The 24,516-nt window shown below is 43.3% G+C and overlaps 1 protein-coding gene across 3 annotated transcripts; it reads right to left on the bottom strand.

Moving 5' to 3' along the window:
- Positions 1–1,109: 1,109 nt before the first annotated feature.
- On the bottom strand, positions 1,110–21,172 carry LOC142060959 (CKLF-like MARVEL transmembrane domain-containing protein 3). Of its 3 annotated transcripts, none has more exons than XM_075101359.1 (5): positions 20,951–21,172; positions 8,052–8,207; positions 6,151–6,246; positions 4,767–4,884; positions 1,110–3,072 (listed from the first exon to the last, which is right to left on the bottom strand). In XM_075101359.1, the coding sequence occupies exons 1-5, from the start codon at positions 21,062–21,064 to the stop codon at positions 3,044–3,046; spliced, it is 513 nt and encodes a 170-aa protein (XP_074957460.1). In that variant the 5' UTR covers positions 21,065–21,172; the 3' UTR covers positions 1,110–3,043. The 3 variants fall into 3 exon arrangements, with proteins under 3 accessions (XP_074957460.1, XP_074957458.1, XP_074957459.1); XM_075101357.1 differs by lacking the exon at positions 20,951–21,172 and adding an exon at positions 12,194–12,295; XM_075101358.1 differs by lacking the exon at positions 6,151–6,246 and having other exon boundaries at positions 20,951–21,170.
- Positions 21,173–24,516: the final 3,344 nt, after the last annotated feature.

The raw sequence follows: 24,516 nt of genomic DNA, 5'->3' as shown, positions 1-24,516 counted from the left end.
CTTTGTCAGTTGGAAGTTTAAAACTTATAGAACTTTGAACCATATCAGGCGAAAAGCAAAATTAAGTGGAGTAATGGACAAAGTGTTAAAAGGACAGTTCAGCCTCTTATTTCAGTGAGAATCTAAAAAGGCTGTTAGGAAAGGTCTTTTGAATTCCTTAACATCACCTGTCCAAAATCACCCACAAGACTGAACAAAACTTCCACAGGTAAGTATAAAAGCTTTTAGATGGAAGGTGGGAGAGGAGGGGGAGACACACTCAAACAGCTTGAGAGCTGTATGAAGTCATTCATCTGTGATGCCAGCTGATTGTTTTTCCTTTCTGTTAAGTGGCTTTGATTCACACTGTTGATACCGTAATGCTTCTTGCATTTTTTTCTACATAGATTTGTTCCACGCTTGGAAACTCTCGTCGCTGCCTAGGTTTGCTTACTGCTGAGTTCTGTTCAACAGCACAGGAAGTCAAAACAGGAATAGTTGCGCTCTAGTTGTAGTGAAGGCATACGTTAGCCTGTACAGGTTTTGGAAATGCCTCCTGGTTGGACCAAGAATGTATTGTGATCAAAAAGAGATGTTTGATTATGATCCTGCTGGTACACTGGAATGAGAACTTCAAAATGGCCTCCAAGCTGCAGGTGTAACATGCTTGCGTTGCTAATCCTGAATTGCAGAGAAACCAGTGGTCTCACTGTTTTGGTCTCGTCAGTTGAGGAAAAACAAGCAAGCAAGCAAACCAAAACAAAAAAACCAAACCAAAACCAAGCAAACTTTTCCTCTGCCCTACCCCAGAGTCTGAGCTTAGTGCAATATTGCTGGAAGGAGATGAACAAAAGACTGAGTCAGCCCCCCCTCCAATCAAAATCGCCAATGTCTACTAAATATGCTAAAACTAATTCTTGGTTAAATTCTTTCATGTTTATGCACTGAAGATGAAGTTTCTCCTTGCAAGCCAAGTAAGCATGAGTGATTGGTCTCCAGTGCTGGCTCTGTGCTACTGTCGCCTCCCCAGCACACCGTGCCCTTCCTGATGGAGCTTCTTGAAACACCATACTCTCACTGGTCAGAAGCAAGGCAAAACCAGGTCTCAGAATAAGTAAACACACCAAACATTTCTATTAAAGGAGGTTTAATCTAGCATGATTCTAAATATTAACCATATACTAGTTTCCAGCTGTGACATGCAGTAAAGTTTTAATAAAAAAAAGGAAATACAAAACAATTGAATATAAAAATGAGCCAAGGTCCCCTGACGTCACAGTGTGTGCCAGTAAAATATGACAGTAGAAAGGAAATAAATGCGGAATTTCGTACTGGAAAAGGTTCAAAGAGAGCGCTCTCATAAAAGCAAAGATTATTTGTCACATTTGGAAGCAACCATTTGTTTTGCTTTTATTCAGTGGTCTAGAAGTAGGAGATGTAGGAGCTGCCTGTTAGACAACTCTGAATCTTGCCAGCACCTTCCCAAGCACCTGCTCACTGTTAGGTACCGTGTTTCTGCCTGACAGCAGCCAGCTGCTAGCAGGGAATTGGAACCCAAGCAGTAATTTTGTTCCAAAGGAAATCTGCCCTTATCGTTTTATCCCTGTTTTTAATTTACTCTGTTAGTACCATCTGCTCTCATTTTAATTACTTTTTGTTAAGGCCATCTGTTCTGGTACTATATTAATTTTTTAAAAACGTATAATTTTCTTTGAAGTAGACTTATTGAATGCCATATATATGGTATGCAGTGCTTTTTTCCAAGCAGTAGGCATTTATAGGTGGACACAGATATTTCAAGGCAGGTTGTGCTACCCATGAAAACACTGCCTTCTAAACTCAGAAGGCTTTTCCCCCAGAATACTAGGCCATGAAGGCTTTTCCCCCAGAATACTAGGCCATGAGAAGTCATGTCCTTCCAGGAGGAAAAAAACCCCAAAACACATGCACCAAAAAAAGGGCCTGGGAAGATGAATTTCATTGCAGACATTCTTTAGTTAGGAGGTTGGGGTTTTTGCCTTTTCACAGTGGGAAGGATGTACTGCCCTCCTGGGGCCCAGGTATCCTGAGTCTTATGGAAACAGTTGTTTGTTTTGTGAACCCAGTAGACTAACTCCAGTGCTACTTCTTATGGGAGGACCAGTGTCTGCAACACAGAGCATGAGATCAGACTGTGATATCTTGCACACAAATATATGCAGGCTTTGATAGGCAGATAGCATTGGAGGGTATTTGGAAGCCTTCCTTACCTGTTGTATGTACAAACACATACAAGGGGCTTCCATGCACATGATAGGAAAGGGCTGGTAAGATGATGCCTCATCTGTTCTCTCTCATATCTACGGTGAAGTTGCAGAAGATGGGTTGTGATCCCATCCAAGCAGCTTAAAAAAAGTGATACTGAGTGTTTGATAAGCTAGCTACCCTGCAGCACAATTATACTTTGAGGTTTGCTCTTGCTGCAGATTTCCAGTTGTCAATTTTTCTTGTTGTGGATAGGCAGTAGATATAAATGTATCGAAACCAACATGTTAACTATAATCTATACCTTCAGTGTTTGAGATAGTGGAATGTTCAGACTTCAGATAAAGAAATACTGTTAGTTAATAAAGAAAAATACAAACAAAGTAGAGGCGTTCTGAGCCTCCCTTCTTTGGCATGGCAAGAAGTATAAAAGATATAAGTGTTCAAGATTTGGAATTAAGAAAGCATATTAAAAGCTCCTCTTATAGGTTTAAAATACTGTGTTCCCATTTACTCAACACATGGTAATGCTGAGTAAGGAGGGGCAATGTCAAATTGAGATGAGTTGTTTGGATACAGACCTCTCTGTCAGGTTGAACTACTATAAAATCCATAGTTCTGAAGGATTATTTTAATGGCATTGGGAAGAATTTCCTTTTCCACATTACTGCCCTGTTTGTGCTTTGGTGATTCCATAAAAAGTGAGGTGGAAAGAGAATATCAAGGCTGAAATAAGATAGATATTTCAATTGGCCATGCCTTCAGCAAAGAGGAAAGTGCTTGATCATCTTCCCTTCACACTTGGTTGGTGTTCAGGTCTTCAGTTCGAGGTGGAATCTGAGTCGTCTTCTGAAATTTAAAACAAGGAACAGTAGTGAAAATGAAAACTGGAAATCTCCATGTCGGCTTTAGCTCTTGCTGGGAGGGATATGCTGCTCTTGGGCAGGTGTCAGCTTCTAAGGATGTGGCTTATTTAGGGAGAATGGTTTTAAGATCACAGTTCTAATATGATGGGGGTTTAAACGGTGTTTCAAAGGACTTGAGAAATGCTGCCGAGAGGCACTTAGACCACTACAATGCAGATACAGTTCAGATGAAAGAAGCTGCAGCGATTATTGTTAGTATGACCACCAAGAGGAAGTCTGCTAAAGACATGCTTCCTGTACTAGTAAGTATTGCTCTTAGCTGTGGGTGACGGTTACACACTGCTGGTTAAACGTATCTGAAAACCAGAAGCTTTAAGACGTTAAGAAATCCCGATAGGCCTATAGAGGTGCATCTTGCCCAAGCTCAAGACTCTGCTTGCAAGGAAGCAGGGGATTTCTGGCCTCAGCAGTTGAGAGCTACAGTATGAATGGGAACATGGTGCTGGAGGAGCAGTACTGCAGGGCAGAGCCCTTCTTACATGCCCAAATCATTGACACAAAGCTGCATCACCGCAGATTTGTAAGTTTATGTATTTCTATCTCCATCTCCAGGGGAATTAGAACCAATCTTTAGCCTAATTTTGTATCCTTGTCACCTGATACTCTTTGGAGGTCAGTTCAGTTTGTGGGGGTAAACAGTCTTGTTTCCTATGATCTGTTCCTTTCGTTCTTCTTTCCTTTGTCTCTCTCTTTGGCTTAAGGCTTGCAAAGCATTTAACAGTCTATTAAAATGCCTAGAAAAAACTGTTAGCATTACTATATACCTTCTAGGATTGGGTTTTATGTCTTGGGTTTTGTTTTTGAGGGGTTTTATGGGTTTTGGCTTTGTGTGGAGCGTTTTTTGGGATTTTTCGATTGTTTACTTGTTTTTAAGTGTGGAGCAGTCTTTCATCTGTGTGAGTGCAACGAGTACTATCATGGGCACGATGCCTGATGTGGGCTCCTGGGTACTGCAAAATAGCTACCTGTGTCCTGACTTGACTTGAAAAGGGTTTGGACTCCCAACAGTGGGTTCTTCTTTTTATCTTTGTCTAAGTGGATCTGTCTGATTTGAGGTAGACTGTGCCTTCTATATTGGAAAGAAATCTTGTAACAATCTTGTTAATTTTATGCTGTGTTGCCCTTGGATTTCAAGGCCATTTGCTCACAGATGGTCAAAGCTTGACCCTGAGTAAGAGGCAATCACAATAAAGAGATTATAAAGAGAAAAGCACTATTGGGCATGAAAGATTGTGGACTAATGGTTGCTAATTATTAAGTTATCAAAAAAAACCCTAGATGCTTATTTTTAAAGTAAGACATTGTGATGGGAGGAAAAAAGTCCGTGCTGCACAATAATTTCTATGATTGGATTTGGGGTCTTTCAAAGTTAGATGGTGCAGAACTTTACATTACATTTCTGGCTTGCTAGTTATCTTTATAAATCACTGTAATTCCAGTTGTTGTATTTTAAGACTAAGCAGCTTCATAATTCAGCATAGTTGTGGCATACAAAACCAAGATAGCCAAGAATAGAAAATGTTGTTACTGAGTGCTCTTGCTCCCCTGAAGGGCGAAATGGAGAAGAAAATATCATGTTACATGATCATTTGACCAAAGCGGGGAATTTATACCTACCTTCTGACTTGCGACCTTCAGGGGAATCAGAACTGCCTTGCTTGAGAAAAGTAACCAGGTTATTGAAGATTATGTAGAAATCAATGGCGTAGGCTATTGTGGCTACAAATCCAAACACCTAAAATGGCAAACAATACTCTCTTTAAGAACAGTTCACATCCATAAATAATAAACCAAAATAAGCCTGGCACAAGAAAAATTCTTAAAGAAAACTTGGGCTTGACTTTTTCCTTTTTTTGGCCTGTGCCTTTCTAAGACGACAGGGAAGGGAAATGTTGGTGCCAATGGGTCACAAAACTAAATTACAGCTAATTTAGGAGCCTACAGTGATCCCTGCAGTTGCTCTATCAGATGTGTCCTTAGCCCTTCCCTAGGTTACATCCCTCTCTGGCCCTGGGCACATTCTGAGCATCAGCATTACTCTCTGCTGGGAGCTAGAGGAGAACATAACCTGCATCTTCACCATCCCAAGGCATCTCCTTGCTACCAAGAAATCACCTTGATTTCCCTGGTAATAACTTTTTACTGGTTTGCAAGGAGACATGTCTTGAAAAGTGAACTAGATTGAGATAAAATGATTCTGAAGTTACCTGTTTAATGTCAAAGAAGCGGCAGTGTGGCAAGAATAGGCTGGTTTTCAGTCTGAGAAGCTAGGGTAAATGCTGTGTTGCATTGTTCCATGTCTAAATGGAGTGACAAAGATTAAAACAAGGCCTTGGTTTGAAATGATGTATGACTTGGGATGCTTTGGTAGGGGCTGCTGGCTAACACTATGTGGCTATTGTTCTTACCTATGTTTTTAAAGTATTATGCAAATTTTATTTGTTGCATACATTATTGATACTTAAAGTCAAGTTGCAGATGGAGAGGCTGTATCTTATTTCTGAACACAAAATGCAGACGACGAAGGCTCTCTCCTGGGCAGCCTGTATACTGGAGGGTAAAAGGACACTGTGCTTGTTTCAACCCATCCAAGTAAAACGCAGCAGTAGAAGCAGGAGGTTGAAATTACTTAATTTACAGGTTTGGTTTCTTTTATTATTATTCCCTCCATTGAAGGATCTTGATGTTCTTTGCAGTAACAGAGAAATCTATTTTCCCGGTACAGCTGGTGAAATGAGAGAGCAGAATAGGTGCCTTCCCTAAGTAGTGCAGTTAACATTGACCAGCACTGTTAGGATGAAAAAACTATTCATTGATTCAAAACCTGTTTTTTTTTCTAAATAACTGACCATTTTTTCCTTGCTTTTGGCAAATCTAATTCTCGGCTAGTTAATTAAAGAAACTTCTCCTACTTGCAATGGGGTCAACAGTGAATTGTTTCTAAAGTATGTCCATGTGCAGTTCGCTAAAATACCTAAGTGGAAAGCTCACATCTACTTACTCCTGCTGCTTTAGATGCTCCATCATTATATTTTGAGACAGCAGCAATTGAAATGGCAAAGTAAATAATGGCAGCAGTGACGCACCGCAAGAAATCCTGTAAAATAAGCAATGTTGTGTTCTCAAATTAGACATGTAATTCCAACATATGAACTCCTAAAAATGATTTCAGAAATTACCATTAAAAACCTTTGTTGCTGTGTCAGTGGACTTGCCTGGTGCTGGAGTGTCACTACAGTCTGGTATTTTGTAGTGGATGAATTGATCATCTGGGAAATATTTTTAAATGTGAGATGACCAGAATTGTGGCATGAACTTCTGTTCTTATAGATGTTGGTATAAAACCTACTTTTAACATGTATGCCAGGCAGATCTATCTTCAGGCTGAGAAGGGCTGTCTTTCTGTGATGTTTAACTTGGGAGTGCAGCAAGGGCTAATGGAAGAATCATTTGAAATACCTTAAAAAGTCCCATCTTTAAGCAGTACCAAAGGCTCTGGAGGAGTGCACCAGTTCTTACGAGGAACAAGCATGTGCTTTTTTCCTTACAGAAGTAGGCCTGTCTGTAGGAACTCCTCATTTAGGAACTAAACCCTTTGTTTTGTGTTCAGAACTGTGATTTATACATAGTATGTACACTTGTAACTCCAGCTGCTAGCCTGAAGTGACCATACCCATTGCTATCATCAAAATACGTGCTTCTGTAGCTGAGACTGTAGCCCTGCAGGGCAGGGGCCATGCCCTGTAATACAAGCAGTGATGTGCTGGAGCAACAGTGTCTCTGAACTGTATGTTAAAGAGCTGTGATTCCCAGGGCATGTGTGAATCATGTGAGCTGGAATAATTATATCCTGACCTCTCTTCACAATTAGATCTTCTGCCTTTTCAGAACAGATGGATGAATAAGATACTGTCTCAAAACACAAATCCTGCTAGAAACCTGACTCCTCTGAAATCAGGATGAGGTCAATTATCTACATTCTGTGGCTGGAGTATATTATGATAATGGCCATAATAAACATACAAGTGTGCTTTTTTGTCTTAGTTCTGGAATCAGATGCATGTAGAAAATGGGAAAGTGATGGAACTGAGAACCATCTGAAAACATGCACAGTCACAGTCAAAATCACTGCTATTGCTCTATCCATCAGTGGCCTTGCTAATGTTATTTTTTACATTGAGAGCTCTAATTCAAATCTCACTCCGAGGAACTGTTGCAAAGCTGTACCAAAAGAGAATCCAAATTGATAGGATTAGCATTTTTTTAAGTATTTGTACTGCTAGACCAAAGCTCCGTTTACAATGCATGCTTGAAGCAACAGAGACATCCAGTGGCCAGTGTGCAGTCATCACCTGCAACTACAAACCTGAAAACTCCCCAGTGAATAGCTAGTGGTTTCCTTTGTGTGAAAGAGCATCTGCTGGCCAGGGCTTCCACCCGTGACAAAAGCAGCTGTCAGGTTTGTTTGCATGTGAGTATGACTCTGCATTTCAACAGCACTTACCTGAGTATTTGAAAACATTTTAGTAAAGTATATGCATTACTACATAGCATGCCTCAGTTTCCCCATTTGTAAGGGTGGCAATATTAAGGAGACCCCGGCAGTGGTCAGACTTAGGCTGATGTTGCCTACTTACGAAGACCCAACCCTAAGCCATTCGCCTGGAATCGGGCATAAATTCTGTGCTTTACTAAAACCATGCTTTGTGTCATTGCCAAGAAAGCTACAGTATGTAATATAGCATAAAGAGTGCTTTGGGACCTTTTGAATGAGAGGCAATATGGACAGGTTTCCAGTAAGGGGGTGAAGTTAACTGTCAGCTTAAACTCCCATATAGTCCCTTTTACTCATGTTATACTGGTCAATTAAATCTGTATTTCTGTATTGCACATTTCACTTACCATCAAAGGCCAGTAGAGTCCTTTAAACTTCTCATTAAGTTTGGAGGCATAGGCAAAACAAAGAAACAGTGCCAGCAGAAACTCCAGGAGTGGTGCCATCATGAAAGAGGTGGCTACAGATGCAATGTAGCAGATAAAGATGATAAATGACAGCACCTACAGTAAAGGGAAAACACAAGTTATTTGCATGGAATAGCAGAGCCTTAGGCAGCTGAGCAGCTTTGAAGCATTATTCTCACTGCGTATTTCTGTCAGTGCTGCTGGTGATAGTATATCTTGCTTCCTTTTTTTTTTTCTGGGACCAAATGAATTTTCTTATTTAGCATGGAGTAAATCTAAAGTAATGGCGTTTATTTCAATGCATGTGAAATCAACTTTTTGGAAAGCTCGGTGGATTTGCACCTCTCTGAGTCAGTAATTTGTTCTATATTATAAACAGTTCTGACAACATAATTCTGAAAATAGAGTGGGGCATTGCCAAGCAAACAGAGCTTTAAGCTTTTAACTCTGACAGTTCTCATTTGAAATCCAAATAATTGCTCAGATAGCCCGAAGTAACTCAGCATTTATAATCTTCTTAGAGTTGAAAGAAAAAAGCCTGCTGTTGATGGATAGAAAAGAGCTAAGAATTAATTATTCTGTGATTTCTGGAAGTCTCTGGTTCTAGTTTTCCAGTGTAGACAGCTGTTTTAGAGAGCAATACGATAGATAACTCCCATATATCTTTATCTCCATGCTGTTTCCTAACTCTACAAATTAATAAAAACGTTAGTCCTTGTTCTATCACTGCTGTACTTTGCTTGGTTCAATTACAGTTCATTTTTTAAATTAATTTGGGAGATTCCTACCATGATACCATTGATATGGCAAATAGCAACCATAGTAGTGATGACATACAACATTATATAGCAATTAACAGCATACCATTCAGTTCATTGGCTGTTTTCACCCAAAATCAAATCCCCTTGAGGCACGCACCGGATTCCTCCCTCCTCCCGCATCACCCACCAAGTGCACCCAGGTCCTGGAGCAAAAGCAATCCCACAAATGGGTTTGCCTTTGCCTGAGGCAGGAGGAACCCAGACTGTTTTCCCCAACGTATTTTTTATGTGCACTACAGGGACTCCCCCTTCCACAAGTACATCAGGGTTCTGACTGGGCAGGGCCAACTCAATTGGCAGATCCTGTAGTGTTGACTAACCATGTGGCTTTTGCTAAACGTGTATCCCAGTGTTAAATATTCTACCCCACATTGCTCTCAGCATCGTCTATAATAGTCCATTGTATCTTTTGATTTTCCCAGAGGCTGGTGCATGACAGGGGATGTGATACACCCACTCAATGCCGTGCTCTTTGGCCCAAGTATCTATGAGGTTGTTTTGGAAATGAGTCCTGTTGTCTGACTCAGTTTTCTCTGGGGTGCTGTGTTGCCACAGGACTTATTTTGTGAGGCCCAGGATAGTGTTCCAGGCAGTGGCGTGGGGGACAGGATATGTTTCCAGCCAGCTGGTGGTTGCTTCCACCATTGTAAGGACATGGTGCTTGCCTTGGTGGGTTTGTGGGAGTGTGATATAGTTAATCTGCAAAGCCTGCCCATATTTATATTTCAGCCATCGTCCCCCATACCACAGAGGCTTTACCCGCTTCGCTTGCTTGATTGCAGCACGTTTCACATTCATGTATAACCTGCGCAATAGTGTCCATGGTCAAGTCTACCCCTTGATCACGAGCCCACCTGTATGTTGCATCTCTCCCTTAATAGCTGAGGTGTCATGGGCCCATCGAGCTAGAAATAATTCACCCTTATGTTGCCAGTCCAGATCCACCTCAGCCACTTCAATCTTGGCAGCCTGATCTACCTGCTGGTTGTTTTGATGTTCTTCAGTGGCCCAACCTCTGGGGACATGAGCATCCACATGCCGTACCTTTACAACCAGGTTCTCTACGTGGGCAGCAATATCTTGCCACAATGTGGCACCCCAGATGGGTTTGCCTCTACGCTGCCAGTTGCTTTGCTTCCACTGCTGCAACCACCGCCACAGGGCATTTGCCACCATCCAGGAGTCAGTATAGAGATAGAGCACTGGCCACTTTTCCTGTTCAGCAATGTCTAAGGCCAGCTGGATGGCCTTTACCTCTGCAAACTGGCTCGATTCACCTTCCCCTTCAGCAGTTTCTGTGACTTGCCATAGATGCCCTGTTGTCTGTATCCTCTCGCTTGAGCAAAGGGATGCTTACTCCTAATGGCTGAGATACTGGTCCATACGCTGGACCTCCCAGGACAGTTTCTCCACAACTGAGATAAGGGAGGACGAGAGACTTGCTTCATACTCCCGGAGTTCATCAATCAACTCCGCCACCATTGGTGCCCCTTCCTCTCTCCAGGACATCACTGCCAATGAGTTTGCATACAAGGACGGTGCGCTCCGTACAAACTTCTGCCACATGGGTCGTGTGCACTGGCCCTCATCTGGATCTTTGGGTGACTGTTGATCATCCAGGTCACCATAAATCACCTCAAGCATGGATAGTTCCCTCAGGTACTGGGTACCTTTCTCCATGGTCATCCATTTTCCTAGGCAAAATACAATATCTTCCTTGAAGGGAAGATATTTCTCTCACACCTGACAGGAGTCACCTCCAGAGACTGAGGGCTTGTTTCCCTTTTCCAATTGCTTTGTCAATGCCCCCTTCCCTAGAAAGTGATCCCAGTTGTTTTGCTTCCTTCCCCTCTAATTTGAGACTGCTGGCCCTGTTATCCCGGCATCGGAGCAGCCAGGTGACAATGTGCTCACCTGAATGATGGCTAAAATCTTTTTGCATATCTCACAACTCACTCAAGGATAGGGATCGGGTAGTTTCCGTTTCTTGTACACATTCTTCCTCTTCCTCCTCCTCTCCTTGTGATGGCCCTGCTTCTTCATCATCTATTTCTAAATTAGTTGACTTTATCTTCCAAGATTTCTTCTTGTGTATAGGGGTAACTGATACTGGCACTGGTTGGTCCTCTGATTTAGCTGCAATGCTTGTCACCAGGGTTGGAGTGGCTGCAGTGTCTGTTGTGGGTGTTTGAGTGGCTGCAGTGCTTGTCGCTTTCCTTGTCTGTATCTTTTTAGATCCAGAGGCCTTCTCTTCCCCTTGGGGGTACTGAAGAGTGTTAAACAGGGCTCGATAGGCATGGGCCAGGCACATTGCAGTAATTTGTATCTCTCTAGAATTGCCAGGGTGATAACATACTTCCTCCAAATATTCTACTAATTTTTCAGGATTCTGCACTTGTTCAGGGGTGAAGTCCCACAACATAGTATGCATTTGCCATACTATCCCACATACCCTGCCACACGTAGCTATCGAGCCTTGGGGCAGATCTCTGGATGATATTCTTAAATTGCTTATTAACCTTAGACAGAACTCAAACCACCTGCCAAAGCAATACCAGCAGATGTATCTTAACTACCCAAGGATGTTCAAGATACTGAAAAGTTGTTGTAATGAAGGAGGAGGCATTATATAAGATGGTAGCTACGGTGCCATTCTGTATTTCCTCCATAAAAAGCCTCTCAGAGGAGGAGGTACAATTGCTAATTGTCTCCATGAGGTGGTAGCCGAAGTACAGTAACAGCTTCCATGCAAGACCCAAATAACGATAACTCTCAAGGCCAGTGCTTTAATAACAGATCTCCTAGACAAAACGTCTCTAATCAATGCAGAACCCAGCAAACTACAAAAACCAACAGCAATTTTTAACATATACTTCAAAATCAGCATGATGCAGATCAGATAAACTAATATTGAGATCAGATGAATCAATGCTGTGACCAGCAACGGTTATTATCTCAAACCCTTTGTGCCCCATGTTGGGCACCAAAAAGGACTGTCATGGTTCAGCCCCAGTCGGCAGCTGAACACCACACAGCCACTCGCTCACTGCCCCCCACCCCTCTGGGATGGGGGATAGAATCGGAAGAGCAAAAGCCAAAAAAAAACCCCTTGTAGGTTGAGATAAGAACAGTTTAATAATTAAAATAAAATAATAATGACAATAATGATGGTTATTATAGTAATAACAATAATGATAATATAATAAAAAGGACAAGGGAAAAAGGGAAAAAAACAGAAACACAAATGATACAACTACTCACCACCCGCCAACCGATGCTGCTGGTCCCCAAGCTGCAATTGCTGCTTCCTTCCCCTGGCCAGCTCCTCCCAGTTAACATACTGGGCATGACATTACATGATATGGAATATCCCTTTGGCCAGTTAGAATCCGCTCTCTTAGCTGTGCTCCCTCCCCTCCCAGTTTCTTGTGCACCCGGCAGAGCATGGGAAGCTGGAAACGTCCTTGACTAGTCTAAGCACTACCCAGCAACAACCAAAACATCTGTGTGTTATCAACATTGTTTTCATACTAAGTCCAAAGCACAGCACTATGCCAGCTACAGTGAAGAAAATTAACTCTATCCCAGCTTAAAACCATGACATTTTCGCATTCAATTAAAATACCTTTAGAATATAGTTTATGGCTCAAAATAGAAAGTTTCATGATGGGAAAATGGCTAAAGAAAATGCATTTTCACCTAAACCAAACAGTACCAAAGTACTTCTGGACTTTCAGCTACTGTCTTTGTGAAAGTGGGAGGTGAGGAAACTGGAGAAACTTAGTAAAATTTTCAGTTGATGTAATGGGAGTTGATCACCTCCAAGAAAAGGCTCCAGCCCTACTGCTCTACTGCCTCGCATGGTAACTGGTTGCTGTTTTCTTCAAATGAGCTTAAAATAAAAAAAAAGTAGCTAGCATGCTGAATAAAATATTTTCTGCATGTATATTATGTACTAGTTTACACCTGAGCTCCTCTATTCAGCTTTTCCTCTTGGAGACAAATCTCTGCCTTAGCAATGCTCAGAGATGCTTTTGGTCAACACAGCAGCAGGTACTGTTTGAGCATTAGATTACAGAGTTTTTGAACTTACTCTAAATTAGGACACTGACATTCTCACTCATCTAATACTGAAAATAGATGTATTATTTTTCCCCAGATGGTATGTCTGAAGGCAGATGTGGCTTCCTGAAAAGCATAAATGTTTAGACTGTGATGATCAATGCATTTGCCTCATTAAATATTTCAGATCTATCGATTTATTTGCTGCTACCATGTCTTCCTGGGAACCACATGTATCTCATGAAAAATCATCATTATACTTGAAGGATAAGGCTGCTATAATTAATTATTAATCAATAATGACTCCTATGAGAGGTCAGTCAACCCTCAAATACATGTATCAGAAGAGTCCATTTAGGTTTAGGGGGCAACTAGGCAGTTCAATCCTGTTTAAATAATTTCTTTAATTAACAAGCCTTTATTCTAAGCCTGTTTTTTGAGGAAGGCAGTTCTTGCCCAGGATGCTAATAACTGGAGTATATTGCTTTGATCCATTAGGACTGCATGGTGAGGTTCAAGAGGATGTGACACTTTAGTAAGATACTGTATTTATCTTTAAATGCCTGTGCATTGTTCTGGTTTCTTTGGGTTGTAAGAAACCAATCCAGTATAATATATAGAGTTGGCTTCTGCATCAAGGCCTGTTACCTGTTAATATTTACCTTATTTGTTGTTATTTATCCTATTATTATTTGCTTATTGCGGACATAGCCTCTTTGCAGGTTTTTCTAGAGTTCTGGTATAGCAGAGGGAACTCATTCAATGCACCTTATCCTTAACGTGGTATTTTATTTCTGTGAATGAAAAGCAATATGTACTGTTTGAAGACACGTGGATATAACAGAACTTGAAAACTGCTCAGAGAGAACTTCTTCCTCCTTCCTATCACACTGCCTATTGTCCTCCCACCCCATGGAATAAAAACAGAAAGGGCTGGACTTCAGCTTTGTGAAACTGCTTCACTTGCATTTGTGGAACATAATTTTGACAGGTTTTCATTTTTTCTTGCTTTAAAAAGAAATCACCATGTATCTAGGACATTTTTTCTTTCTTGTCTGGTGTTTAAAAAAAACTCTTCCTTTTTCTGGCTAAAAGGAAAGTGTGTGATAACTGAGACGTGGAGGCAGAGAAGTACGCAGGGACGAACAGCAGCAGGGAGGAGACACGTTCAGGATAGGTCCCACCGACAAACCCCCTTTCAATAGCAGAACATTAGACCTGAACTAAACTTGGTAGATCTCTTATGAAAGAATTAAACTCAGTGTTAAATAATAATCATACTACAGCAGTTGAGGGGAGGTGGAGTGGCAAATTTCAGATACGTAAGTTGAAGATGCACAGCAGAGATCACTGATATAGATTCTGCTCAATATGGTGACTCCTGTGCTCTGTCTGCCTTTACACAGATAAAAAGTTTTTCTGTCAGAAGCATTAACTGTTAGGTGAAACAAGGAGCCCTTGTGTTCTCTTAAGTTCAGCCTTATGGTAATTTGTGCAATTTAAGATTCCTGCTGTCTTCTGATGGCACTGGGTATGTCTGCAGTGGTTTGAAACACATTGCAGTGCCCAAGACCCTGCTGTGACATGCTCAGGATGCAAACAGAAACTTTTTTTGTGGCAAGAGCGCACCGCGGGGCTCCTGCTGCAGTGTGCTGGTGTGCCAGCAGGATTCCTGCTTGGGTGCAAGGTAAGTTGCTGAAGAGACAAAAGAATCAGTCTGAGCATTTCAGCTTTCTAATTTGGTCTGATCCCGAGAAGCTGGCATCTGGGGAAATATTAGTTGTCCATTTTAAAATCTAGTTAACAGGCCAGTTACTTGCTCAGACAAACCCCATAGTTGTTGGTAGGATCACAGCAGTCTCCTTTTTCCCGTTCCTCAGCCCTGATGAACAGTAATTGTACTCTTGCCATCACCACCACCTTCAGTGGTGAGCTCGAGTCCAGCCCGTCCCAGTTCTCCACTCCGGACTCTACTTGTCAGCATCCTGTTGTGCAGGGAAAGTGCACTCAAGGCCCCATTTAAAAAAAAACAAAAGACCCTTGATGTTCAAGAAGTCCCTTGATTTCAATGGATTATTGATGATAATAGCAAAAGGTAAAGAAGCTGACATGAAGTATGATAATTGCTCTCCAATTAAGCATCATTCCTCATTTTGGATGCATTCAGAGACTGAAAAGGCCCAAGGAAGATTTTAGGTGAGATACACGCCTACAAAACAGTGGACCAGATTTTGAGAATGAAGGTTTGAAAGATGGTGTTTTTAGATGCTACGGTTTTCATTGAGGCAAGGCTAGAATGCGTTGGAAGGAGAGGCAGGCAGACATTAGAAAGAGCAAGAGAAGCAAAAGAAAGGAGGTGCCTGAAGGCTTTGTCAGGTGACACCACAGTGCTACAGCTTGTTCTTCAGTTTTCTTTTTTTGTCTGCGTGGTGGCTATGTCGCAGCCCTGACGTGGACTTTAACACCAGATCTACTCAGTAACTTAGGTACAGCCCTACATAATACAAGAGCCCACAAAGCTGTCGGCTTTTGATGATGTTTCTCATTTCCCCTTGTTTAGAGATCATTTCCTCTCTGACAGGTGGAGTATATGGACTGCCTGAGCAATATCGGATGTTATCTATTACTATCTTTTCTGAATTATAAAAGTGAGTAGGTATTGTGTTATCTTGCCTGACCATCTAATTGCAGTGCTACTAACTGAAGCATTTGATGTAATCTAAAAATTTGGTAATATTAAAAATATGCCTCTCCGGCCATGATAAAAACATCGATATGCCAGTCTGTACCCAGAAATAATGAAGACCTATTTCCTTACTCTTCCAGATTGCTAGTCTTTGAGACAATCATCTGGCAAACTGAAGGTTGCTCTAAAAATGACAAATTCAAAAGCAACCTTCAGAATATAGCCTGACCCCTCTAAAGACTGTCAAATGATCTCCTGCACATCACACTTGTTCTGCACCTTTTTTCCTGAAGCTGCATGTTGAAAAGTGATTTCAAGAAAGGTCAACCAATGGGATCTTGTCATTTTTCTCACAGCTCTGTGTCTATGCTAAAAAAACACTACAGAGGAAGTTTGTGACGCTCAATGCAGTTGCAAGCTGCAAGTAGCACTTTCAGACTCAGAAAGCACTGCCGCTTCCAGGAGGAAAAAAAAAAGTAGTGTTTTATCAGTTTTGTCCACTTGTTACACGGGGGGGGTTCTTTGTCCTTCGGGATTACATCCTTGGCATTGATAGCAGCTAGGACTCTGAGTTGTTCCTGCACTGCTGTTGAAAGTTTAGTGTGATTTTTGCCAGCTTCGCTGTGGAGGAGTATGTGGATGCAGAAAGTTCTAGTGTAGCAAAGAACAGAGCAGGGTCATTCACAGTCTGGCAGTGGAAGGCTATAAAAAATCCTGGCAAAAAAGAGGCCTGATTCTTCATTCAGCAACCTTTTCTGTGGGAATGGGAATGCACATAAACAAACTAGTTTTCCTTTTTTAAAGGAATTTCTGTTATTGCCTTTCAAAAAGTAATTTTCTCCCATGTAATTATTACTTAATGTTACATTGCTGGGCTTCTTAAATTGGCCAGGCATTATGAAGTTACACTTTATCATATAACCAGGTTGCAATTTAAGGTATAAAAAGTAATTAGTTACAATGGTTAGAAAGCACTGTGCTGCTTATGGGAGGGAGGACTGCTGAAGTGCCAAGGTCATGGCAGAGCGTGAAGGCGTGCGCCTCCTCCGTGAGAACAGACCCACTGCAGCCCGTCAGGGATGATGTGGATGCCAGGAAGCAGCTGACATCATTGCTCGCTGCTATGCACACCCCCGTGCCCTCCGCTCGTTGTTCTGTGCGGTCAGACACCCGCTCCTCATTTCCCCTCCACAGAACAGCCTTGCTTAAACAGTTTTAAAAGTGCCTCTTTTGGACAAGAGTCCATTTTGTTATTGTTTACTGGCAGAGAGAGAAAGTAGATAGCTTAATGGTCTCTGCTATTCAGTTACTTCTCTGTTGTACTTGTTGTGGAGCTGAAGTTCTTGGTTTCCCCAGAATTAGCTGCAAGGGTCACCTTCTGGCTACAGACCCAGAGAAAGGCACAGGGCTTGTCTTCCAAGGAGGCTTTACACAGAGCACCTGGAAGTTTCAGTTATGAAGGTCAGTTCAGAGAAGACTGAAAAGACAGAAGACAGGAAAAGAGGAGAAAATCAGGCACAATGATTTCTACATCCTTTGTGTCACCACAAAGGTGACACAACCTTATACAAGACAACCTTGTATGTTCGTACTACATTTGTATTAAAAAAATTATCTAGTCCCATTGCATACTGGCTCCAGGGGACTAAAGAGATACCAATTAAAGTAGTCATCAGGACAAACACAAAAGCTTGACTGAAATTGCTGGGGTGAGCAGCAGAATGTCTAAGAGCAGATCTTGCCTGGACAAGCTATGGTGGCAGGTATAAGAGTGGCAGTTAAATGGTTCCAACACAGCACAGAGGGAACTGAGAAATGCATCTCCTAAGCAGGGAAAAGAGCATGGATGAGATGTTGACCTTCAAGTTAGCAACTTGAGTATTTAGGAAAAATGAGCAGCTTAAGAGGTGTGTTAAAATATATAGAAGAAATAATGGTATGGAAAGAAAATATAAAGGAAAAAAGAAAAAAATTAACCTAGCAGATAAAGAATGGTGATTAGAAAGTGGAGGAGCAAGGCAGTGAGGATAAATAGGGTCAGGAAAGCCAGCAAAGCTTATATATGTGCTTGATGTTACTGCTTCTTTGTGGCTGTGTAGCTATCCCAGGTGGAATAAAACAATTACTAAGGCAGGAAGATCAAAAGGAAAAGGAGCTGGGGGGTGGGGTGGTGGGTGGTGGAACTTTCTTCTCTGAACAAAATTTGAGATTATAATTAAGCTTCTAGCAGTCATCAGCTTCATCACCAGTATAACTCGTTCTAGAGGAAGCACCAGGATGGCAAGACCTGATAGCCCACAGACCACTTTACATGCCAATGTGAAAATTACACCCGACCCCTGTAAAGATACATACTTCATGTGAAAACATCTGTAAATGTTATTTTTAAAAAGCAGCTACAGCAGTTTCCTTCAATCCGAACACAGCAATGCTTGCCGGCAGTGCTGAGCTCCCACGCTCCCGGTGCAGCTGCCTGTATGACCTTCCCGGGGATGCCCTGAGCTGCGCTGCAGGCACCAGCACTCCCAGCCGCCCCCCGCAGCGCAAGTGAAGGGAAGAGGCTGGGGTGAATGTGGCAGTTGTCTTCATTTACGAAGTCTGCTGTAATTTATGGTGGCTGAACCGATCATTTGCCAGCCACTTCTACTGGGCGACATGAGACTTTTTAATGAGGTTACTTTCACCAAGTAGACAAACAGCACAGTCACATTTGCTGAAGCCAACTCCTGTTCCCTTTCTGCTGTAGGCTGGGAAGGAGAAGTATAACCATCTACCCCAGTCAAGATATGTTTGCAAGTTGCTGCTTTGGTTCGTTGGTAATATATTTTTCAGTATAGGGTGGTTTGCTTTTTGAACGTTGAAAAAACTGACTTGGCATTTCCTGTAGCTGAACAGAGAACCTCAGATCTACCTGCAGGGAGGCCAGTATTTGCATCACTGTAAAGATGGAGAAATCAAGCGTGCTTCTCATGACTTGCCAAGCTGCCAAATGATAATGTGACAGAGATATTTGGTAACAATGATGACAGCCCTGTTTTGTTTCTGAACAAAAGACAGTATTCAAAATCTGTATCCCATGAATATTATTTACATACATTTATGCAGAACGCAGCCCCACCCCACATTAGTACTGTGTCAAAGAGGAAAAATCAAACACTCAAGACAGGAAATACAAAGCTAAGATGAAACACAGATTTAAACTATGGCAGATTTAACTTGGACTCATCTTCAATTATTTGGCACTGCACTTCTCTAATTGTATACAGACTGGATTTATTCTGGGGTCTGTGTTGTCTTCAAGGATTTCTTCTGGCAAAGCTGAGACAACTGGAGAGAAACTACTGCTGCCTCCCCTCTGCCAGGAAATGACATCCTAAGTACGGGGGCTGGCCTGCAAGGAGCACACAGAAAGCTTAGCGGCAGCTTCGGCGGATGGGATTTTAGAGCTGCTTTCAGCCGGCCAAACCTTCAGGAAGCCCTGAGTGGCCTTACAAAGGATAAATCCCTGTTTTGTCAAGACAGAGCAGTTTTTATGACTCCAAGGAGACATAATCAATGCTTCTCTATGACAGCAAAAGGGTGAGTCTGATCCCATGACCAAAACAGTATTCTTCGAATATGTCATCATTCAGAGATGTTAAAAAGCCAGGCTCTCTGAAAGCCATCATTTACTGGCTGTAACCTTATGTAGGAAATTCCATTTATGTTATAGCGTGTAACAAAAACACATGCCAAAGGAGCAAAGTTAGTTGGGCTTTGGTATCTTCTAAATGTGCTTTTTTGCCAACTGCAGATACTGCATGAGTGATGGGGGGTATGTGGAATTTTTACAGCATTTTTTGTGGAGCTGACACAGCCCCTGTTCCCCACCATGGAAGTCATCCTCATCTCCCGAATGAATAGTTTTGCTTCTCAAAGCCAGCCCCGCATCTCCTGGCTGTTCCCCTTGCTGCCTGCTACAAGGTAGTGCCCACAGCCTCACAGACCCCCAGGGCCGGCAGAGAGCGGCTGGCCAGGGAGCTGATGGTGCTGCCTGCTTGCTGCCCATTCCTTCCCTTTCTCTTGATTGAATTTCTGTGTTTCCTTCCCTGAACTAGCACAGTGGATAGCCAGAGACACCTTACACATCTAAACAGTGCTACTACTACTCCTAGTTTGAGCTGTCCTGATATTTGAGTACCTGCTCTCAAAACTTCTGCTAAAATTGTAGAGAACTTGGTGTTTAAATTTCTCATTATTTCTAGTACGAATGATGGTGAAAGTCTAATTTCAATAAATTCACTTTTAAAATTTAACTTTTAATTGTCAAATGTCTGCTACCCAGGAGGTAAGTTTTCTCTTTCCCGACCACGTGCGTACCATTTCATCTGTCAGGCTTTAAGCCTTTACAAGCAAAAAACTGGAAAGTGTTACGCCAAAAATCAAAGGCCTGTAATTATCACTAGCCCAGATCTCGCAGCTTGGAGCTAAGGGCAAACCACAGTGTATTTCTGGGGGAGCAGTGCTTCCACCATCAGAGTATGCTTGTTTCTAACAATTATTACTTGGTACTTCCACACGAACGTAACTGGCTCCATAGCAGGGAGCAAGCACGGCCCTCGGTGCGGTCAGGGAGGAACATGGTTTTTGAGAGCTCAGGACAACAGTTGAGGGGTCGTGATGCTCTATATAATACCACACACTGTAAATTAAGGTCTTTGCTGACATATTTAGGATAAGCTCTCTTGTAAAGCATGCCTCACCCGTGGCACTAAGGGATAATGCAAATCTGGTCAGCAGCGGTGACTGGATTCACGCTGCAAAGAGGTTAAAAGGCGATCAAAGCCATTTTTAACTGAAAAGGGGTTCCTGCTGCAGGGGAGCACGTTTAAGGCGCTGGAAGCTTGCCGTGACAAGTATTTTGGTTCCCTAACGTGCTCCGCCGGCACACGATCAGCCAGACTTCCAGCCCTGGGGTCCCCCCGCATTCGCGTAGCCGCTCCCCGCGGCACGGCACGGGTCCCTGCACCTCGGCAGCGGGGTGAGCCCCCTCCCGCACACACCGCCGCGTCCCGGCAGTCCCCGGCGCGTTACGGGGGGGGGGAGACCGGAGCTCCCGGCCTCGCCACCAGCTCTGCCCCCGCCTGGCACCAGGGCGGGGGCTGCGCTCCGCCACCGGGAGTCCCGCGTGTCCATCGCCCCCGCCCCCGCCCCAAATCCGTGCGAGTCCGCCCCCCCGCCCCGGGGGCACGGCTCTCTCCCGGCCCCCGCCCGGGTGCCCCTGCCCTTACCGACTCGGTGAGGAGCAGCTGGCTCTTACGGGAGCCGAGGAACTCCCGAGCGGGCAGGAGGGAGCCCAGGCCGGGCGGCGGCGGGGCGGCCCCCGCGGGCTCTGCCTCGGCCATGGCTGCGAGCGGCTCCCCCGGCGGGCGGGTGGCGGGCGCGTGGCGGGCGGGATGGGCCCCTTTTCTTTTCCTTTTTCTTTGTGGTTTTTTTTTTTTTTTTTTTTTTTGAGGGAGGGAAGCGGAAATCGTGACACTGCGGAAACGTGAAAAAAAGTTTCAGCATCCCCAAATCTGGGGGGTGGCGGCCGTGTGCTCGGGGCGGCGGGAGGGGCAGCTCCGCCGGCTGCCCGGGGCTGCCCACAGAGTGCGGGAGCGGGGGGCCCCGCAGGGGCAGCGGTGCCCGGGCTGCGGGCACCCCCGGCGGCGCCAGGCCGGCTCCGGCCCGAGTCCGGGGCTCCGGGGCCCGAGCGCGGCGGCTGCGGCCGGTGCCTGCGCAGCCGGTGGGTGCCCGCGCAGCCCGTCGGTGCCCACCCGGCTGGCCCTGTCGCCGGTGGTAGCAGCCCCGGCAGGTCAAGGCACAGCTCGGCCCCTGAGTACGCATTTTACCACAAACCCACTTTTCACAGCATGTGCCCCTTATTTGAATCATAGAATCATTATGGTTGGAAAAGACCTCCAAGATCATCAAGTCCAACCTCCAACCCAACACCACCATGTCTCCTAAACCACGCCCTGAAGTGCTTCGTCTACACGTTTTTTGAACACCTCCAGGGACGGTGCCTCCACCACCTCTCTGGGCAGCCTGTGCCAATGCCTGACCACTCTTTCAACAAAGAAATTTTACCTAATAGCCAATGTAAACCTCCCCTGATGCAACTTGAGGCTATTTCCTCTTGCCCTATCACTAGTGACTTGGGAGAAGAGACTGACACCCACCTCACTACAACCACACTCACAAACGTCTTCACTTGCTTTTGCCCACTGCCCTGTGTCAGCCCTGAAATCCTCTTTCATGGCCGGGGTGGTCGGTACTTGGTGCAGGCAGTCTCAGTTGGAGGGCACTGACCTTCCTCTTTGCCTCCTCGAGTGCAGGGGCACCTGCAGCAGCAGTCCTCAAGAGACACACATTTTATCTGGCCTATAATACTAATTTAATTTTATCTACCATCTTCATTGCACTGCAGTACGGATGTGATTGCGTCACGCCAGGGAAGCAGTGTGGTTATTTTCAGCACTATTCCGAACAGAAAAACAAAAATTTGGGGATCAAAAAGTCTCACAGCAATCAAGCATACACGTGGCATGAGACGGTCATCAGCCAGGACACCGATCTATGGAATGAGGAACCGCAAGTAAGGGTGAAAAAAAAATCTGTTCCTAAGAATGTTTATTGGTACATTAAACCAAGTAATTTTTACTACAGGTGCACTTAATAAACAAATAATGTTAAATAATGCACTTAGGCCTATTTGTATTTTCTTTTTATTACAGAAGAAAGACAATTATAGAATTGTCATCAGGTGAAAACGTAATTAAGTTTAGAAAAACAGGACAATCTTTGGTAAAGCTTATACTGGTGAAATTGCAACACTGAAACTACATTTGTAAATGTAGGAAGACTTACAGACAATACTTGTAAAAATATACATAAATGCATGGGAAATTTAAAGGTGAACAGGTGAAAATACTAATTCTTTAAAAGAGAACAGTAAAAACAGTAATCAATGGAGAAATCGTTCTGTTACTAAAATGGTAAACTTATTTTGCAGGAGTGTTCCTTCCTCTTGGTCCACCAAGGCTAATCTTCTGGAAAAGAAGAACCGCGTCGACAACACAGAGAACAAGCAACCCAAGACCAAACACCTATAAAAGTAACGATCACGTTAGTTTCCCCATAGAACCTCTGTCTTTCACTGTAGTGACTCATCTGCTGTTCCTCAAAGCAGCAGTAAATGCATCTTCCTAAGTTGGTTCTGGCCTTCTAAATGTACATGTGGTGTGAGACAGCTGATAAATTAAATAACGTCCACACTGAAATCCCATCAGCCTTTCCTACAGCAGTCTACACCCTGGCTTTGTTTGATGTTTGTCCTGGCGATGATGCGTTCTCCCTGAAAGCTAAGCTAACGCTGCATTATGCCAGCCAATGCTTTTATCCTACATGAACCCACTTCGGTCTCTTTAGGGACTGCCTAATTCAGGGTGTTGGCCCAGAGGAAAGTCAACATTTGCAGACACAAGCCTAGCAGGAAAAGAAATAGTGCTCCTCTCCTCTGAAGCTCTGAAAGGGAAACCTATTCCAAACTGCAGCAAATGTACAGAAGTATTTAAAAATTATACAACTTCAGGCAGGCAACCGGAAAGATGTGTTTGCAAAACAACCACTAACTTAACTTGGTCAGCTCTTGCCCTTCAGCCTGATCCCAGGTGCACACAAGTTTTTGATGCGTGTTTTAAAATGGAATTATCTGATTAGTGGGAGTAATGCTAAGGCAGGCTCCTTCAGGAGGGCACAGTTCCAGGCAGTTTGTGCCCCAGGAGTACAGGCCTCGGGGCACGTCGGTTATTCCCAACATTGAAGACGTCATACGTTCTGCCCAAACTTGTTTTTCCAAGCTACCTGCTTATTCTCCTGCTTCCAACTTAACTTTTTAATTTCTATTAACCTCAAAACTGAGAATATATAGATTTCATGTTCTAGCATAGCTGGTCACTTTATCAGAAAGCTTCCTTTTTGCTTAGGATGTCGTTGCCAGGGAAGACATCAGCTTGCCACCTTGTCACCTCTTAGGATGAGTTTGAAAAACTCTCGTGTCAAGTTCTGGGTTTCTTTTGGTTGCCTGTCACACTACAGCTTGTACTTAGGAGACTTGAATACTTTCACAGCTGATTTTTTTCCCCTTTTTGTTTATGAATGTTAATTACACTAGTTTTCATTTTAATTAAAAATACCAGTGGCGTAAACTATTAAACTAGTTTGATCTTAAGTACACAAAAATCTTATAGTCATAGTAGGAATAAAACCTTTTCAGCTGCCATGATTTCTCAGTTTGTGTCAGAAAAAATAATGTTCACATCGGGGGGGATGGTACCAGCAGCATGTCTGCTAGAAAGTTTGAGCCCTTTGTATCAGGACTGTAGGCATGTCTTCTTAAATAGCGTAACCAAACCGGATAGTCCTGAAAGAGCCATGGTTCTCCCACCCAGGATTACAATCTGTGGAAGTAAATGCAGGGTACTCAAATTAGTTAAACTCTAGAAGTTTTCAGCATTAGTACTGCTCTGTAGTAATTCCTAAGTCTAGTAATATCTTTAAATTACTAGTGATTGAGGATTATTTTTCTTGAGTGAGATACATTGAATGTGTATTCACTTTGGTTTGCGACTGCTGAGTACATTCTTCCATGACCAAGTTATTTTCAGGGTCTTACCACGACCTACGTGTACCAAGAGGTTCAAATCACGTCCACTGAGACCTGACATTTCTTAATAATGTTCCTACTTACTCCTCCAGCCAGCGTCCCACCGTTGGTGTTGATTATTGTTGCAAACAGGCAAACGATGAGGAGGAA

Source organism: Phalacrocorax aristotelis, chromosome 8 (assembly GCF_949628215.1).
Source record: "Phalacrocorax aristotelis chromosome 8, bGulAri2.1, whole genome shotgun sequence".
Lineage (NCBI taxonomy): Eukaryota > Metazoa > Chordata > Aves > Suliformes > Phalacrocoracidae > Phalacrocorax > Phalacrocorax aristotelis.
This window is presented reverse-complemented; position numbering and strand designations above follow the sequence as displayed.

Coding starts and splice junctions, on each gene's coding strand:
- LOC142060959 (XM_075101359.1), bottom strand. CDS start 21,064: ATGGCCGAGGCAGAGCCCGCGGGGGCCGCCCCGCCGCCGCCCGGCCTG. Junction 4,885..6,150: donor GAGCATCTAAAGCAGCAGGA/GTAAGTAGATGT, acceptor TTGCCATTTTAG/GTGTTTGGATTTGTAGCCAC. Junction 3,073..4,766: donor TGAAGGTCGCAAGTCAGAAG/GTAGGTATAAAT, acceptor TTTAAATTTCAG/AAGACGACTCAGATTCCACC.